Below are 18,324 nucleotides of genomic sequence, written 5' to 3'. Positions count from 1 at the left end.
CAGGAGCAGCTCCTCTCCTGCCCCTGGCAGCCATTTCAAGGGCTGAGGGTTTCTTTGATGCCGTGTGAGCGGTGAACTGGCCTCCCATTCCCAGAGATGCTTCCCCACTCCTGCCATACCTCCTGGTGGCACTTCAGATGAGCTGAAGGTGTTTTGCTGCTGCTTTATGAGAGCACTTCACGTGCCAGGGGTGGAGGTTTTCTCTTCCTCCTCCTGAACAAATTAGTCCTCTTGGTAGGGCATTGGAGCCTGAGTTTAGTGACCTTTATGGTGTGATGCAGGACAAATTTGTTACTTGCTGTTGATTGTCTAGTTTTGTTTTGCTTTGTTGGCTTTAATTTTTGCGAAATGGTGTCCATGTCTTTGTAGCTCCTAAGACTCAGCTGCCTTAACAGCAGCCGCTACTTAGAGAAGGAAGTAAGATCCTATTTGTATTTACTTGAAGTATTCTAGCCAGACGACAGTGTTTTCTATTAAGAATTGTACATGTATGTTTGTTTTTTTAAAATTACTTCAGTGAGAAATGGAGACAAAAAACACAGGATTTGGAAAAATTAACTATAAACAGACCAGTGAACATGAACTGTCTTCCTACCATTAAGACACATGCATCAGTCTGTTTATGGCACATTTTATTGAAGGCAGAGGATTTAACAAAGGAAACTGTTTTGCAGTCCCTGAGGTGAGACTGACTAAGACAGTTTATAAATTTGCATTCTTTCAAGGTTCAGTGTCCCTTTTAGTTGTTTTTCATCTTTGTTTTTGCTGTGCTGTCTGTACCTGCACTGTCTTTGGTTTCTGCTGAGATTTTAGCAGAGGTCCTAATTACTCCTGGTTTTGCCAGCCCTTTGGTGCTGGAAACCTTGTCAGATAATACCTTTGATTAGCTTCTCAAGATACCTTACTGTAATGAATTTTTTCCATTCCCTCTTTCACCACACACATACCATATCCCCTTGTCTCGCTCCAGAGCTGCTGCTTTATGTCTGATGACCCAATGCTGCTAGAAATGAGCTTAACGGTAAGAATGGAAAATGCCCAACAAGATTTTGTGGAACACAGACAATACTTACTGGAGAATCTTTTTGTAGTTTATGTAGCAATGGAAAAAACGAAGACCTCTGGTAAGTCCTAAATCTGACTGTTAATTGTAATAAAACTTGGTTTTATACATAAATTGTAATTTGATGTGCTCAATTGAATTAAATTCAGTGACAGCTAATTTTTGTGAGTAAGGGAAAACAAATCAGTTTAGTTAAACACAGCTTGTCAGCCACTTTGTTTAGGGTGGAGTTACTGTAAGCACAGTCCTCTTTATAAAGGTAATGGTTGTAAAGTTGTAAACTACATCTGTTTCGTTCTTTAGTGCCCCCTGCTTATGCATCTGCTTAAAATAGTATGGAAAGATGTCATCATCCTTCGATTTCTACAACTGCATTTCTGGTTTCCCGTTAATTAAATTAACCATAATAATACTATGAAGGCAGAATGGTTTGTACAGTTCTGGGGATAGTGGCCCTTGTGGAAAGTAGGGTGACAAGGTAATGCAGATGTGCGCATCATTTGTTCTTGTAAGCTAGAATTCCACTGGCAAAACAATAAATTCCTTGCAGTTTCTTTATTCTACATTTATTAGGTGAACAAATCCTCTAAATCCAGGGGATTTAAAGTTATTTGTAGAGCTTCACAGTTTGCTTGAGTAGCTTTTTTTTTAGACATTTCTGCCTGTTTTACTTTCTGATCGAAGAAGAAAACTGCTTAAGAATCCAGATTAAAATAATATTTCTTAACACACTATTAAAAAAAAGTGATCTTTTTGTCTTTCGAGAAGTCCTGTTCAAGATCTAGCCACAAAACAATATATGCTGTCATCCCCGCCACTCGCCCCCCCCCCCCTATGATGTGATATTTACACAGAGCTGAAACTGAAATACGCACTGTAAACCTTCACTGCTGGTGAGATGCCAGCGCTTTGTTATGTTGAGTTGTGGACGTACGTTTATTCTGATGCTGGTAGAGAATTGTTAACATCTGTCATGTCAAGGGTGCTCACTGTTAACACTTTCAATGGTTTAAGTACTAGAGGTATGCTTTTAAGGCTTTTTGCTGTTAAATATAATGCAATTAGAAGTCCTCACTGTGTTAGAGGCTGGTTATAGAAGTCCTTTGGACTTGCTGTTGATGGGAAGTCCTGTGTCCTGCCCCATCAGTACTGGTGGTGGCTTTACCATATTGAACGGCAATGCTTGCTCGCCTTCCATTTGTATAATTGAGACACGTGGTCTTGAGGGAAAGATCTAACAAAAGGGAATACGGTGCTGCGTTAGTCTCAGTGTACCGCACACATGTTAGCACCTGGAGCAGGACAGCAGGTAGGCAAGGTCTGCACCAGGGAACGACCCAGCTGGAAAAGTTGAAGAGGAGTATGTGCTTTGAACAGCCGTGGGTACGTGGAGCATCTGCTCACTCAGAATCAACATCTTGAACCCTCTTTTGGAAGCTGGCACGCGTATTCTTGCTTTGAAGCAGCTGAGCAAAGCGCAGTCATTATTAGAAATTGTGCCTGGTGAGTTGGGAGAATGTCCGCTTATGTCAGCCTGCATCTACTGATGTAGTTCAAGTACAAGCAAGGGCAAGAACTCAGGTCATCTTCCTTTGTGGAAGTGTGATTACCACCCTGGTATAATAGTCATCTCTTGTTCTGTCCTGCTGCTCTTCTTTTGGTCTTTTACATCTTCGTAGTGTCCTGTGGACAGAACGTAGCTTCACCAGTGACAAAGGGTGGTCACCTTATATAGCTGTACTACCTTACTGGCAGCTGAAAGCTGAATCATACCCGTCTCCTGTTGCTCTAGTCAACAGGTTACTACCCTACCAGGTGATAGGACCATTCCTGTTTTAAGCCCAAAAGTACCGAATCCAGCTTTGCATCGTCCCTGAGAATGCTTGCTGTTCGATGCAGGCGAACTAGCATCTTGCATAGCTGTGTGTGTATGCAGAACAGTTCTTACTGTACTCTCTCATGCTATTGATAGGTTGGCCCTTAGACTTAGAAAGTTATGGCAGCATTGGCCATCCTTCTTTCCTTCAGCTGTGCCTCCCATCTCCCTGCCTGTAGGAAAGGAGGGAGTTGTGCTCCATCTTGGATTTAGGAGATAATGAAGGAAGATTCCCTGTTGATGCTTGCCTTCATGCTTGTGGCCAAAAATCTTGTTGAGTGGACTTTTACTCCTTTATAAAAAAATTGCCAGCTCAAGAGGTGAATAGTTCCTCCTTTTCTCAAGGGTACCTGTCACACAAAGATTTTTAAACTTAAATCACGATTGCTTCTCATATGAGTATCTGACAAAGCAAGAGTGCTTCCTTCCACGGTGAACTTACCTCAGTGTTCATTCTTTCGGACAGGTGATTCCTCAGTAGATGTGTACATCATGCATTCTGGGAACAGCCTTGTGCATATACAGGTAATTGTGGGCTTCCGGAAGTCATATTTTAGGGTTGTTGAATTTGATTGGGGAATTAATTAGTTCCCTGGCTTTCTCTCTAATAGCAGATTGATTGTGCTGGTAGCAAATTTTAAAATGTGCCCAAATGTCTTTTAGATGATGAGTTGTAGTTCAGTGATGGAATTTTTTTTTTTATTTTTTTTTAAGACATAAGAGCAGTTTATTTGAATAAAAGTCCATGGGTTGATTTAGAGGATGTGAGAAAATGGCAGATACTGGCTTGGAAATTTGACAAGAAGATACACTAATACAGGAGCCACAATAATAATAGTAGTACTGCTACAAGGATCATTGTGTCTTGTCTTCATGCAGGAAATACGGCAGTTGTCACGAAAAGGCACATCACCTGTGGAGTTTGAGCCAGTACCGCTATCTTCGTCATCTACTAACTTTACAAAAGTTGCTTCTATTTCTTGTAAAGGTACAGGATACGTATACTTACAGATAATATGATTAAATCAGATTTGATTATAAAAGGATAGCTTTTTCCAGCAGGTAGAGAGAGACTCTGAAAGATCTCAAAATCAGCTTGTCTGGACTTTGAGAAGGAGAATGAATTCTTTCTGCTAATTGTGTCCTCCATTTTTGTGTATATATGCTTCCTCTTATGCTGATTGAAGGCTCTAAGCTATACATATTTCAAAAAGGGGAAGAAAACATTTGCTAAAATGTTAGCTGATCTTACAGTAAGCATAATTATTGAATATATTTTTTCAACATCCTTTTATAATTTGTGGTCATTTTTTTCTGTTTCCAATACATTTTCTAAAAGTCTATTGTGCTTGGGTGGTCATTTTCTATGACATTTCCTGGCAGGATCATTGAAGAGGCTTGCCTGAGACCAGGCGTGTTTGTGGAAGAGAAAAGATTAACATTTAAGTGTTCCTGACTCCAGCCTGTTTCCTATTCTGACCACTAGACTGCAGTGCATAGACTTTAAACATTTATGAAACAGGCTGTTTTCATAATGACATTGGGACTAGTTTTTTCCAGGAAAAAAGGGCAAATAAGAAGAAAGAAGGGACTATATGTTAAGTGATTCTTTTTTTTTCAGAACAGTTTTCATTTATTAAAAGAAGGCAGTGTGCACTGAGAATTAGGAATTATGTGCCAGTGACATGTAGCATTGGTCAGGTTGCTCTTTGCGGCCTTGCTGTGCATGTGTTTTTTTGAAAGCGTGTAGGATTCATAAATTCTTCTTAAAGCAAGGATTGGAACTGCTGAAAATTAGGACATAAACAATCAGATGCTTTGCTCACCTGTGTAAGAATTGGACCAGCAAATGTTCCCCTTCGTCGTGTTCTTCCAAGTCCTCACATGAAAATCATTGCGGATGTGCTTTCGTTCTGGCTGATGTTGCATTTTCCTGTATGTCCGTTCTTTGCCCAGCTGTGTCCTGTGACAGTGAAAGTCCTTATGCTGACAACATGAAGAAGAATCTACTGGAAGGCACTACAACACTAAAAGCCTGTCTTTCCTGTCCTGTGATGGAAGGGTAGGTTGACAGTGGATTAACGTTCACTGATACTGTAAGAATACTGTACCCTACTTTAAGAGGTGAGGTTAGCTTGCTTTGTCACTGAACGATTCCAAGGACAGTGGAGAGGCTTCTTCCTATTGTTGCTGTGTCATTTGCCAAAAAAGACCTGTGAGGTTTCAAGCAGTAGTTCTGTATTTTATCCAGGAAGAGTTTCAGGAGCCAGTAAAAAGATACACCTTAGCAGCCTCATATCATATAAGCATTGCTTGGAGTCTGTGGTAAAATTTCCACCATCCTTGTTAATCCAATGCAGAAGCAGTATAGTTATAGAACAAATGTGGAGTGAAGTCTTTTCTTCAGTCTTCTTTAGCCAATTTCATCCAAACTACCGTATCACAAAGCGGTAGGCAATGCTGTGCTGTAGCATAGCAAGAGAGTAGAGTGATTACCTGCCTACCTCTTTTACATTGTTCTTGTCAGTTTTTCCTCTGATATTATATGTCAATATTCCAAAGGAAAGAGTTTTGTCCTTTCTCCTTAAAACCTTAAAAGAGCCTCATTATGCCAGAATACTACAGTTGTCTTATCCTGTGTGGACCGCTTATGTGTGCTGAAGGACAATTGCAGATGTATTTATTTTTCTTCTGTATTTAATTACAGGTATTTTGATGTAGATCCTTCTGCAGCATTGTTTCATATAGAACCACATCATAATAATTCAGGATTTTGGTCCATATGGTTTACAAACAATTTTGACTTCAGCATTGAACTGAATGAAGTCTTCGTAGCCAGAGAAACGAAGAACGTTTTAAAGGTAAGCTTTATTTCTGCTTCATACAATATTTTGTCATTGATTTAAGGATGTGGTCCTTTGACATACCCGATAGATTCTTTGAAGAATTTGGTGTTCTCAGAGCTGGCTGAAATCAGTTAAAAATAAAGGTGTATATATGTCTGTAACTGTTAGGTCCCGAAGAGGTTACTCTCTCAATAGCCATTATTTACTCTCCAGCTTGTTTTTGTATTGTTTTATTAGCAACTGTTCTTTCATTTGAGTTGCAGCTACAGATGCATCAAATTATAGGCCATTGCTCTGTTCTCAGAACTGTTGCATGTGTTGTTTGTGCTCTATAGGATTCAGCATTTCTTCATAGGCTGTAATGGAAGGCTTTAGTACATAGATGAGCTTTGAAGTTTAGAAGGCGAAGCCAATAATTTACTCGTGCAATTGCTTGATTCAAACCAGGCAAATCTGGTTTATGAATACGCACATGATGTAGGCATCTAATTGGCTCTTCGTATATTTAGATAGGAGATTTACACATGTGCACTGTATGGATCAGTTATGGGCACATATGTGTGTGTAGTAACAGCAAAAACGTGAAGGAAGAGAAAGTTTACATTCCTCAAGGTACCGCTTGCACCAAAAATACTGTACCAATTTTAACTCAGTTGTCATTTGATTCTTTCTAGATTCTGAACTTTGCCGAACCTTTGACTCTACCTCCAGGCTGCTGGAATGTATTTTCTTTGAAGCTCAGTGTGAAAGACACTGTAACAAATGTGCTTTCTAGTATTTGTTTGGCCACAAATGTGGGAGTAATGTTTGAGATACCCCTGCAGATATATTCAACTGTGTCCAAGGTACCGTATTCAGTTGTATTGAATGGTTCTTATGCACTGCAAACCAAATTGCAGCAGCTTCTTTCTTAGGCCAGAAATCTGTCCCTTAGTCCTGAAAGACAAACTCAGTACCAGACCACTCTGTGAAACCATTCTGTAGCTTGAGAAGTTAAGCCCCCAGAGTTAAACAGCGATGGAACTACACTTCTCTGGGCAACCTTAATTCTGTTCTTTGATGCGTCCAAATTGTGCACTGAGAAACTGGAATTTGTCCTGTTGTTTTGTCATATGATCAGTTGTAGTTTTTGTTTTGGTTTTCCAGCAGGGAGATCTTCATTTTGAAGCTATCGCCCACTGTGATATTCAGTGTTACTTGGGAAAGTCTGATTCAGGTAGGCTCGTCTTGGTTTTTATTTTTAGGCATCTGATGGTAGTTTTTTGTCTTTCAAAAACATCCACTTTTCTGGGAGTACATCAATGGCTTGTACTGAGTACGCTGTGCAGTGTTTCACACCTCTTAACACCATAGCACGTGCTAAGCTATTGTTCTGTCTTGCAATATTTTTTGTGAACTTAATAATTAAGACTCACCTATAAGTTCTCATTGGTAGTGTACTGCTCCTTGCTTTCTTCACATGCACGTTCTTCTGAGATGCTGAGGTAGAATGGTAAAGCTGTCAGCTAGGTCAGAGTGATTAGAAAATGTGCATCATCTGGATCCAGATCCTGGGAAGTCTTTGGTAAAAAACAAATGTTGACCAATATCCTGCCTTTAGCCAGAGTTAAATTTGAAGGCCTTCTCTTTAGCTGTTTCTCACAGCAATAATTTCATGGATTTCTGCAAAAGACGATTTATTTGGCTTATAAAACAGCCTCCTTAGCCCCGTATCATGTGAAACAGAAAGAAGGGGTTTCATTCTTTCTGGAACTGAGGAATCTAACTCCCCATGCTGTAATGCTGGGAGCTGTTTCAAGTACCTGGCTGGCATTCACCGAATTACAGTGTTAGGTATTACATGGCCATGATCCTGCTTGAAGAATGTTGAGTCTGATGGAAGCTGATTCAGAGTAGTGGTTTTCTTAATCTCTGCTCAGTAAGGAATTTCAGTAGGCAGCTGGGTGCCATAGGCTTTAAATGTTTGAGTGCTCTCCTGAATGTGTTTTCAAGATGATGCTTTCCTAAAATGTGTTTTCCTATGGGGATATGAAGAAGGCAATAGTAGTGAGGCAAATGTAAAAAGGATAATTGAGGTGACGTACAGAAGCACATGGCTTGAAGAATTACTGATACATATGCACACTTAGGTACATACCTTAGAAGCAAGTGTTCAGGGGTTTTTTTGGTTGTATTTTTTTTAAAGCCATGTAAGGGAATATTGCTGATATAAGCAAGTCCTCACCGCTTACTTTCTTTCCATTCTAATAATACACGTAGTCAGATCTTTGCATATAGGTATTCTGTGTTCTAATTTAGGATACTAGTACTTGTTAAATAGAAAAGTCTAATGCACAAACATCAAAATACCTCAGTAAAGAACTTGTAGTTGGATTATTCCAGTCATCATCAATCTCAGTTGGTTACTTTAAACACCAAGGATTGTAAAATAAAATACATGCACTTTCAAAATAAGCCATTTTTGTTTTCTTTCAAAATAAGTTTGCTTTTATCACTACTTTCTGCTGTGTGAAAATGCTTGAACCAGTATGAATCTAACTTTCTGGAAGGCATTAATCTCTAGACTGATGTAAAGCCTTGCAATTTTATCTTAAGAATAGTTTGAGGAAATTATCAGCACCTTAAAAAAGAAGCTAAAATGAAACCATCATTTCTGCCAAACTCTGGTATTTGCTTTGCTCCCTGCTGTGCTGTGATATTACAATTTTGTAGCACTATGTAGAGAATAGTATATGATCTTGATACTTCATTGGCATCAGTGGAGAGTTCTGTGGAAGACTACTGATAACATAATGACTTTTCAATGGCATCCATTAGAAATATCAACAGTAAAAAGGGTTTACTAGAGCATATAAAGCCTGTGGCAATAGCCCTGCTTTTGTTTGCATGTAGAATTACTGTGGCTTTGCAAATTTATTTCTTTAAGAAAATCAGATATGGACAACAATATATACCCTCACATATTCTTGCTTTGAAGGGAAAAAGTGGGTTGCTTTTTTTATTTTTGTGTCAGGACCCTTTTGCAGATACTGATTACTCATGTTCAGAAGTAGATTGATGGAAGGAATAAATGTTATCGCTGTGAAATAGGAAAAATCTGTTGTCGTTCTAGCAAATCTGCTTTGGCAGAAGAGTCTCTCTCTGGACCATACTGCCTGGGATGTGGATTCTGACCTTGCAAATGAACTTTATGAAAGATGGCAAAAAATAAGACGTGGGGAAGCCTGCAGGTCTGTACAGAATCTGTTGAGGTTCTTAATTCAAGCCAGTACAGTGTTGTAAGAAAGAGTATTTCTGTTCTGAAGTATTCTTAATTAGAACAAACATTTTTGACCTTCCTGCACTTAAGTTAGTTATCTTGAAGCACCTGGAGTTTCAGAGCACCCCTGACACCCCCAGCTTCCATTTCAAGGCACTGCCAGCCATAAGTGAACATTTTAGATGCCCGAACTTCAGAGTGTAAATGAAGTTCTGACTGTGAAAGCAGTCAAAGCATGTTTTACCAGATCATGTATGGAGTTGCACAAGTCCTTCATCAACGGGTTGCATAGCAGTCTTTTCAGGATCAGGGTCTCTGAATAGCTTTTAAGGCTTTTAGTCCCTGGCCTAATGGATACGGCATACTGGGGACGTTGGGAAGGAAGTGGTCACAGTGACTGAACAATTACTGTAGAGATGGGGCATCGGTGACATCAGCCCCTTTCCAGAATAAGGAGGTAGAGCTGTGAAAACTGCAGTTGTGTTGTTGCAGGTGGAAAAGTGGAGACTGAAGGGATGCACCTAAGTTTCACTGACTCTCTGCTACTAGGTTACAGCTTATGGGCTTTATTTTGTGAAGAATGTTTTCAAGGAAAGATTAGTTGACATTAATTACAGGTCCTGGCAAATCATCAATTCTTTGTTCTTTGTTTGAAAGAAAAAAGAAACTAAATTAACAAAGTTTTCTGTTTTTGCCAATAAGCAGGAGAAGTATTTTAGAATCAGCTCACTTTATTCACCAGAAGAAGCCTGAAGAGGGATCCTTTGCCTTTTTCTTGCCACGGTTGACCACAGAGCCTGGCCTTACACTCAACTTCAGTGCCACAGCAGTTAAAAGTAGTATGGTGAGGATGGTTGTTGTTATGCTTTTTTTCTGTGTTGATGTATGTTTAGCTTTAAATAACAAAGTCTGTGGTTAATATTTGGTGATGCTTAGCATTTTTGTACTGCTTGTAGATCAGTGTTTTGAGACACCAGATTTGTATCCCTTTGGCTCTTTGATAAGTTCTCTAGCTGCCTAGTTGTAGTATTTTAATAGAAGGATAGGAGTAAAGCAGTGTAGGTCTTAACTAACAGTTGTTTGTGGTTGTTAAAGCTTTCCTTGCGTCATTATATAAGTTACAGGCTTGTGGTAAAATGATTGAACAAGGGACTAGGGACTAGGATGTACTGTCATTAATGATGCATGTGGTTATGGGATGGCCTTCCTCATGCCACAGCCTTACATAACAGAAGTGTGTAATACATTTGTATGAGAGAGAACACTTGAGAGATCAGCAGAGCTATGTGTCTTGCAGCCACGCTGGTAGTTGTTTCTTTCTCGTTTGTCAGATTTAGGTCACTACTCACCTAGCCTGGGCCAGAACCAGTCATGTGGAGATAGTTTTCATATGCACATACTGTGAATTACCTTAATATTCCATTTGTGCCGTTTAATTGTCAGTCATTATGGCAATGTGTATAACCTGCTTGCTCTCAGACTTCTGTGAGAAAGGCTGGCACCTCGCTAACTTCACCTTCTTCTGTAGAAGAGCTTTGTTCATATCTGCCTGCGTAAATCAAAATCCAAATGAAAGGGTTGTTTGGGGAGTGGGGGAGGTCTGTATTTTTGCACGTGTAGTTCTTCATGCACTCTTAATTTTTTTTGTAAATGATGACATTGTGATGGCATGTCCTGCTGCTCCATGCAGTTTTGTGCACATATGATTATATTGCATTAAGACAGAAGCCAGGTTGAAGTCCCTTGAAAATCACAGAATCATATTACCAATGCTGAATTATTTTACCTTTCAGTTCTCAAGTATGTAGTTCTTAACTTTTTCTTTTCCCCTCCAAACTCTTTAGGTAAAATATTTCGTATTAAGAAACCCTTCATCCTTCCCAGTTACGTTGCAACTTCTGCCTCTTTCTTACTACCCTGATCCCCAAGCTTCACTGAGTCTGCTCAACAAATGGTAATGAGTGTAACTGTCTTAGGATACTGTTTTCCCTTTTAAAAGATCTATTTGCTGTGCCTTATGATTGGTGCTTACGTTTGTTTTAATTTTTCAAAGTATAACGTAGGTGGGGACAATGTTCTGACCCACGTTGGAAGATATGTTCATGTTCAGAGCAGCTCCCTGTATGACACATGACTTTGTAATGTACCTGATCGTTGATAAAACCAAATCGAGCATGTTTTCAGCAAGTTTATGTCTGACAGCCATAAACTGTAATTGGTTATCTTTTAAGATCTGAGGCTTAGTGCAAGCTCGTGCAAGCTGTCCAGGTGAGGGGAGCAACGTGCAGAACTGGGGACGTGCATCTCCCTGCAAGGCTTCTTGGGAAGTATACAGAGTCTGTAGACTGATCAGTAAGGAGGAAGGTAACTGAACCTTCCTACCAGAAACAAGTTTTCTTCTTGGTTAGCTTTGTCTTAGGTAAAAATCCTGGTTGAAGACAAGGAAGCAGGAGCCAGGAAGAAAAGTTCAGGTCCAGAGCCAGGAACCCCACCATAAATGTTTAGGGCCAGCTAAGTAAATGTTTCTACATGGTTTTGAACTTTCTGATTTAGAACTGAGAAGGTCTAATGAGAAATCTAGATAAGACTTGGATGACCAGTATAAAGGGGCATGGCGAGGTGGGCTGAAGTTCACCAAAATAAGCCATGGCTGTCACACTTAACTTCAAAAAACTGTGTAGTTGGTAGGATGGTTTGCTTGGTTGGAGCCAGTGGGACTACTTACGTGCTTAGGTGTAACTTGCTTATTTGGGGTCCAAAACCCTGAGTAATTGCTTCCTTAACCTCATTTCATTACATATGTATGTGTATGTGCATATATATGTGTGTGTGTATATATGCACATTAATAATTATATCTGTTTGCATACTAAATATAATTTTCTCGTAGACTCTTTCTAGTGGTTTGAAATTACATTTTCTCTGTATTTGCACACTTTGTTTCTGCAGAGCTTCTAGGTTTTCCAGCAATCATGTCCACTAACTGGTTCATTTTAAGCTAGTGTCATAGAAAGTTGTGACAGGTGAATTTCCAATTCAGTGGCTGGAGGTCCATTAGTCCTCTATAATCTAAATTTTACCTATTGGTTTTCTTACGTCTGTTTTTAATACCTTAATGTCAAATGCTTATTATTTGTTCTCAGGCAAATAATCATCTGCTGTAAGTGAATTTGATTTGCAGAGTATATGAAAGAAAATAGGAACTTGTCCCAAACAAATCATGAGCAGAAAGAGGGATATTTGAGTGAATTACTGATATTTTGTGATGATTATTTCTTAACAGTTATGTGGGTAGAAAAAGCTTTGGGGCATTCATGTTTGTGTGGGTTACAAATTATATTTCTTGATTGTGTTCTTTTGCAATATTGTATGCTGAGACATCTAAAATGCCCAGCCATTTGTCTGGTTTCCAAATGTGAGGAATCCGCATAAAACTGATTTGTAGTGTATTCTGTTGAAATGCAGACCCACATTTCCACTGTACTTCACATCTGCCAAAATGCAATTGTAATTATCCTTTATTTAAGAATAGATGCCAGCATGTAAAAATAAGTCAATGTAGTTCTGTCAGACTAGGTTTGAAGTGCATAATTTTTTGTTTTGGTTTATTTAGGTTCGGCATAAATGTGCAACCTATTAATTTCACCACCACTGAATTCAGGCTTGTGGATGAATGCGCTTACAGGGTAAGATGGCTAATTTTGATAGAAGTGGTCTGACACACTAGAGAAAGCTTCTTCTAGCTACGCTATATCTAAATTTTTACCAAGTGCTATTTAAAGCAGTTTAATGGTGTTTTCTTGATTCTCTGTCAGGCTTGTATCTTTGCAGTTAATTTTTTTTTCAGAGATTGAGTCTGTTTTCAAAAGAACAGCTATAGGGAGGGAGTGTGAGCATGCCTGCATGCGTGTATGTACATGTTGAAGAGGCCACTGTTACCGTTGGGGCTCGCATTTAGCCCCAGGTTGGCCATGAAGTGTCAGGCTTTTGAGTCGGTGATGTCAGAAGCTAGCTGATAATCTTTTCAGTAGAGGGAAATATTGTCCAATAGTTCAAGGGAGTAGAAGGCTGGATTTCTACACTTCACCTCAGTCTCACTGCAGCTCCTGCATTCAGGTTGGAAATGTCATGGCGCTCTCTCATTCCCATTGCCTCATTTTTAACACAAGTGTGGCAACACTTGACTGTGTCACACCAGTGCTGAGCTGTGGTTACATGCTGAGGTTGTGTCATGGATGACAGAACCAGAGAAGATGCCGTATCAGGGAAGCTGGCATATTCTGACGACTGGAGTACTGTCCAGGGTACCTGGAAAAGTTCTTCATAGACTTCTGGTTTGCGCAAAAGCCTGGAATTGATGTATTTTCCTTGCTCTTCGGGCATGCTACAGCCCCATCTTTAGTGTCCTATGTAGCTATGCATTTCTGCAGACATGCTTTAAGACTTTAAAGAAAGATTGGTACCTTATAAAAAGAAAAGACTGTGTTTGCTACGCTAATCAAAGCTGACCTTTCCTTTCTGGCAACAGTTGTAAGAGTTGTTGTAAAAGAAAGGAGACAGCAGTTCATAAATCCTAGCGTGTAGGCACACACTGAAAAAGAAGAGGTCGTTCCACCAGTGCGGGGATAGGTCTGAGTTTCCTCAGAGTCCTGTACTCCATACGCTTGACCAAATGGAAAAATAACAGATCTTTACACCAGCGTGCATAATATCTGGTTTTCATTAGAGACTTGAAGAGCTGGGAGGAACATATATGGTTAGATGGGTATTCAGCAGGTCTGAGACGGATCTTGGCTTGTTAGCCAAATGACTAGTTGTTAATATTTACGTTTTTAAATTTATCATCGTTTCCCTAGTCACTTTATATATACATGTGTAATGAATTGTTAGGCTCACATTTGAGTGCATGCATATCTTTGTATGGAGTGACAGGGTGAAGTTTGCAAATACCATACATGGTTTGCCTTTAATAAATATTGACTGTTGAATACAGGTTCTGAAACTTTTTTATATGTTCCTTTTTCATAAAATAGACTAAGAGTAAAAACATTTTGGACTGGAAAAGATGAGAAAAGCCATTAGTACAACAGACATTAATTGAAAAACATCCAAGCAAGAACTCATTTTGTAATGTTGATGGTTGTTTTGACTGCTATAGGTGTCTGATCACCCTTCCCTAAGGCAAGACCCCCCAGTTCTGGAATAGAAAGTTTTAGCACTATTTTTTTTTAATAGGGAAAAAAACCCCAAAACAGCAGTATCCATCCATTCCCCTCTCTCGCCCCCAAAAAAAAATTTCTTTTTTTTTTTTTTTTTTTTTTTTTTACATTATTTCTACACTCAGTGAACTTCTTGTAGTTCTGGTCTTCGATTAATATAGTAGGGAGTTCACTTTGGCTTGTTTCCAGTGACTCAAATGATCAACATATTTGCCAACAGTCCCTTTCTCACTTAAATCAAGTTGCAAGTCTTACAGTGAGGGTATAATGGTTGCCACATTTCCCTGTGCAATCAGTATACTGTCAGTTCTCGTTGTGTTCTGAAGCATTTCAGGATTCCTTGAATATGAAAGACACTATATAATTTCTTTTCCATCTGAGCAAATAAAAGCTGTTTTAAAAAAATGAAGTAATACATTCCTCATAATAATAAGGGCAGTAATATGAACTTTTGCTCAAATAAACAACCTTATCTGATGTTTGATGTTGTCAAATTGAAAGACTTTTGTATAACAAGTTAGTTAGCAGTTACTGCACCTTGCCAAAAATATCCTATGTGCTAAGTAAAGATGTAGGGCTTTCTTTACTGAGATCTTTAAACACATGTGTTTTCTGTGAATAAGTGCTTTTTTTTTTTTTTTTTTAACAGAATGCACATCAGGAGGATCTCATCAACAAGAAATGCAGTTCTGAGCTGCTTCAGTTAAGTTTACAACCACTGGAAACCAGAAAAGTTGGTGTAATTTTTACACCAGTTGACTACAAAAGAGTAGCTTCCCTTATTTTAATCAGGTAAGCCTGGTGCAGTCCTAAGTGGGAATCAAACAAATCATGTAAAAATTAATTTGCCAAATTGTGGAACAAAGACAAATGATCAAAATTTGAAAGTCAGAATACCTCCAGTTTAACAAAAATTGCTTAAGGGGTCTTTCTGCCTTATGTCTAGGTCATTAAAAAGTAGAACTTTAACTTGATCCTATCTTTTTTTTTTCTTGATATGTGATCAGTGGGTCATTTTATAAATGGATATGGATGTATCAGGGCAATTTCGAATTAGCAGAGCAACACATTGGGTGGCTTCGCTATTTTCAACTTAATTCTGTAATGATAGGATTTAAGTATACAGTGAGTCTAATTTGCAGCCACACGTTGGTTATCTCTGGAAGAAAAGAGAGTTTATGGAAGAAGCAACTATTTTTACCAGGTGGCACTGTTGTTATCCGGTGGCAGTGATACTGTGTGAAGTTCACTGGTGACTGGTTCTAGAGCCATCCTCTCTGTATTTAAGAGAAACCTATCGAGGTGTGGCCAGTGATTCTGTTACTGAAATACTGTTATCTTGGATTGGCACCTAGATAGCAAAACCATAATTTTGCAAACTTCATTAGTGTTTTAGTGGCTGATTGCTTGATTTTTATATTACGGCAGAAACAACTTGACTGTTCTGGATGTGGTCAGTGTAGAAGGCTTTGGAGCCAAAGAGTTGCTTAAAGTAGGGGGAAGACTACCTGGTGCAGGAGGATCTCTTCGATTCAAGGTGCCAGAAGCTACACTAATGGACTGCAGACGACGTGAGTAGAAAGAAACGGGTCTCTGATTTTGCAGCTGCCTGCGTTATTCCATAGCGGTACTGATACAGAACAGTCGGGTTAAGTAAACAGAATATTGAAATAGAAAAAGTTGAAGAGCTTGCTCATGGGAGGTGTAGATTCTGTTTTCTCAAAACACTGGCTGAGGATAGTTACTAATTCTGGAAATACACTACTGCAAAACAGTCTGTATTAAAATGTTGGTCACTTCTAAATTTTTAATTGGATTGAAAGTAAAAATAGCAATTTATTTATAAACAAAGTAATTTTTAAGCACTGTAAAATAATAATTCTTTTTTTTCTCCTTTAAGAACTGAAAGACAGCAAGCAACTTCTATCCATTACGAAGAACTTCAAAGTAGAGAATATCGGGCCTCTTCCTATAACAATTTCATCAATGAAAATCAATGGTTACAGTTGCCAAGGATATGGATTTGAAGTGTTAGACTGTCAGGAATTTTTCCTGGCTCAGAACTCATCACGAGAGATCAGCATTGTGTAAGCACTGACAAATTTGCTGACAAATTAACTTAAGTGGAAATTTGAAATAATTAATTTCGGTAACAGGCACTCCAATAGCACACCTGCACACAAAATTTGGTGAGCTTTGAATATAAATTTCATAAGCATTTCCCCTTTTTAAAATCCCGTTGAGTGCAAGTCATGAGTTGAAATAAGAAGAGTTTAATATTACTGAATTACACAGTAACTGTGGTTTTCATATACAGCAAATATCGCCTCCACTGTTTGGAAAGGCAAATCATACCTCCTAGCAGTACCCATGGCAGTCAAATAGAATAATGGTATGGGTCAGGGAAATAAGTGGAAGAAGAGACTAATCCGATGTTTTCTTCTGCTTTCCCTATCTTTCCAGCCTTGTTCTAGACTTACCCTAATACCTGGCCCTTTCCGACGTAATGCTGCCTGTACGCTTGACAACTGTGCGTTTGGTAAAGAGTGTTTTGGTTAACATGAGTTGATCGTGTGCACCTCCTTGAGAAAGGAAAACGAGCCACGGTAGTGACAGTATTGTGAAGAGTCACAATAAAACCACATATTTTACTGCTTGAAGATGACCTCACAGTCTACCTTTGTTAGGCTCTGATGCCATCTGCGTAGTATAAGCAGACAGCGGTCACTTATTTCATTGTCCTTTTTTTCATATTACTAAATCAGAAGTTATTTTGTATTTTTTGGTATCACTGTGACTTCAGAAAATGAAATTGGGCCATACAATGGAAAGATAACACCAGTTCCACTTACTTTCCCAACAGATTCACTCCTGACTTTACATCTTCATGGGTAATCCGGGAGCTTACGCTGGTGACTGCTGCTGATGTGGAGTTTCACTTCACGCTCAACGTGACTCTTCCTCACCATCTGTTACCGCTGTGTGCAGATGTGGTGCCAGGACCCAGCTGGGAAGAGTCTTTCTGGAGGCTCACTGTCCTCTTCGTAAGGTAATGCTTTCAGGGCCCCTGCACCAGTTTGAAAGGGACCTGCCAGTGAAAGATCAGCAAGCACTTTCGGCTTGTGTTAGATTTTTAGTGGTGGTAGGGCCTGAATCTCTACTGCATCTGTCTCCCAGAGTCCTGCCAGCTGGCTGTGACAGCAGAAGTGTGTTGCAGTAGCTGGCGATGGAGCTGTCAAGCATTTCTTGCTGCTGCTCCTGATAAACTTCCATGTTCAAGCTGCAAAGAGAAAGTCTAGGATACCCCCGCAGGAATACCCAGTGGATACTCCCCTTGCTTAGAAGACTTAGTCCCCCCGCAGCAGAGATGCGCATGCAACATATTAGTATCTGAATGTCATAAATAGACTCGAGCAGACTGGTAGATTAAGTATTTCTGGAAAATTGACATGAATTTTATTTATAGAGTTTCAGATAACCAAGTGAGGACCTCCTTTTCCTTCTGCTTCTTTCCCCCTTTCACTTGTTAAAAAATAGTTGTGTTTATTGTTAGCTTTTGCTATGCACACTGCTAAATAGGCTACCCCAGAAAGATGATTTTTTGTTAGCTGACGCACTGCTTGCAAAGTAAACTGTTGTAAGCTGGTTCATTTTAACCAGCTTACCATTTTAACTAAGAGGACTATACCTTTGCACAGCAATTAAGGGTTCTGCTCCTTTACTAACCTTTCACACTGTGTAGTGGGAACTGAATGTTGTGTTTGTCACAGATAATGTCCAGTGCTTTCATCCCACCAATGCTTAATTCCTACAGTCAGTGCTAACAAGCAGTGAATGCCATAGTGATATATCTATCTATCTATCTATATATAGATATAGATATATATGTGGCGGTGCATGCCTAACTGAGATCCTGATGCACACCATGGTTCTGCTTGCATTGTTGTTTCAACACTGAAAACAGAACACAAATGAAGCAGCAATAATGACCAGGTTACATGGTTCTAGATGCAACAGAAGGAGACTACAGGGATCTGAAAAGTCAGGAATGTCTCATTCTGT

At 39.3% G+C, this 18,324-nt stretch overlaps 1 protein-coding gene across 8 annotated transcripts in view; it reads left to right on the top strand.

Moving 5' to 3' along the window:
* Positions 1 to 18,324, top strand: part of TMEM131L (transmembrane 131 like) — an 87,361-nt gene that overhangs the window by 51,881 nt on the left and 17,156 nt on the right. For 4 of the 8 annotated variants that reach the window (XM_035894884.1, XM_035894890.1, XM_035894871.1 and 1 more), the window contains exons 8-22: positions 971 to 1,124; positions 3,406 to 3,464; positions 3,819 to 3,927; positions 4,896 to 5,001; positions 5,647 to 5,800; positions 6,460 to 6,630; positions 6,932 to 7,001; positions 8,898 to 9,015; positions 9,747 to 9,888; positions 10,889 to 10,998; positions 12,657 to 12,729; positions 14,912 to 15,054; positions 15,691 to 15,833; positions 16,163 to 16,349; positions 17,126 to 17,311. In XM_035894884.1, coding sequence (XP_035750777.1) covers positions 971 to 1,124; positions 3,406 to 3,464; positions 3,819 to 3,927; positions 4,896 to 5,001; positions 5,647 to 5,800; positions 6,460 to 6,630; positions 6,932 to 7,001; positions 8,898 to 9,015; positions 9,747 to 9,888; positions 10,889 to 10,998; positions 12,657 to 12,729; positions 14,912 to 15,054; positions 15,691 to 15,833; positions 16,163 to 16,349; positions 17,126 to 17,311 — 1,925 coding nt within the window. Of the gene's footprint in view, positions 1 to 524; positions 683 to 970; positions 1,125 to 3,405; positions 3,465 to 3,818; positions 3,928 to 4,895; positions 5,002 to 5,646; positions 5,801 to 6,459; positions 6,631 to 6,931; positions 7,002 to 8,897; positions 9,016 to 9,746; positions 9,889 to 10,888; positions 10,999 to 12,656; positions 12,730 to 14,911; positions 15,055 to 15,690; positions 15,834 to 16,162; positions 16,350 to 17,125; positions 17,312 to 18,324 lie in introns of those variants that run through there. The other 4 variants (XM_035894880.1, XM_009639354.2, XM_035894897.1 and 1 more) reach the window with 3 other exon arrangements.

The sequence above is a fragment of the Egretta garzetta genome, unplaced genomic scaffold (assembly GCF_000687185.1).
Source record: "Egretta garzetta isolate BGI_Z169 unplaced genomic scaffold, ASM68718v1 scaffold810, whole genome shotgun sequence".
In the NCBI taxonomy this organism is placed as follows: Eukaryota; Metazoa; Chordata; class Aves; order Pelecaniformes; family Ardeidae; genus Egretta; species Egretta garzetta.
This window is presented reverse-complemented; position numbering and strand designations above follow the sequence as displayed.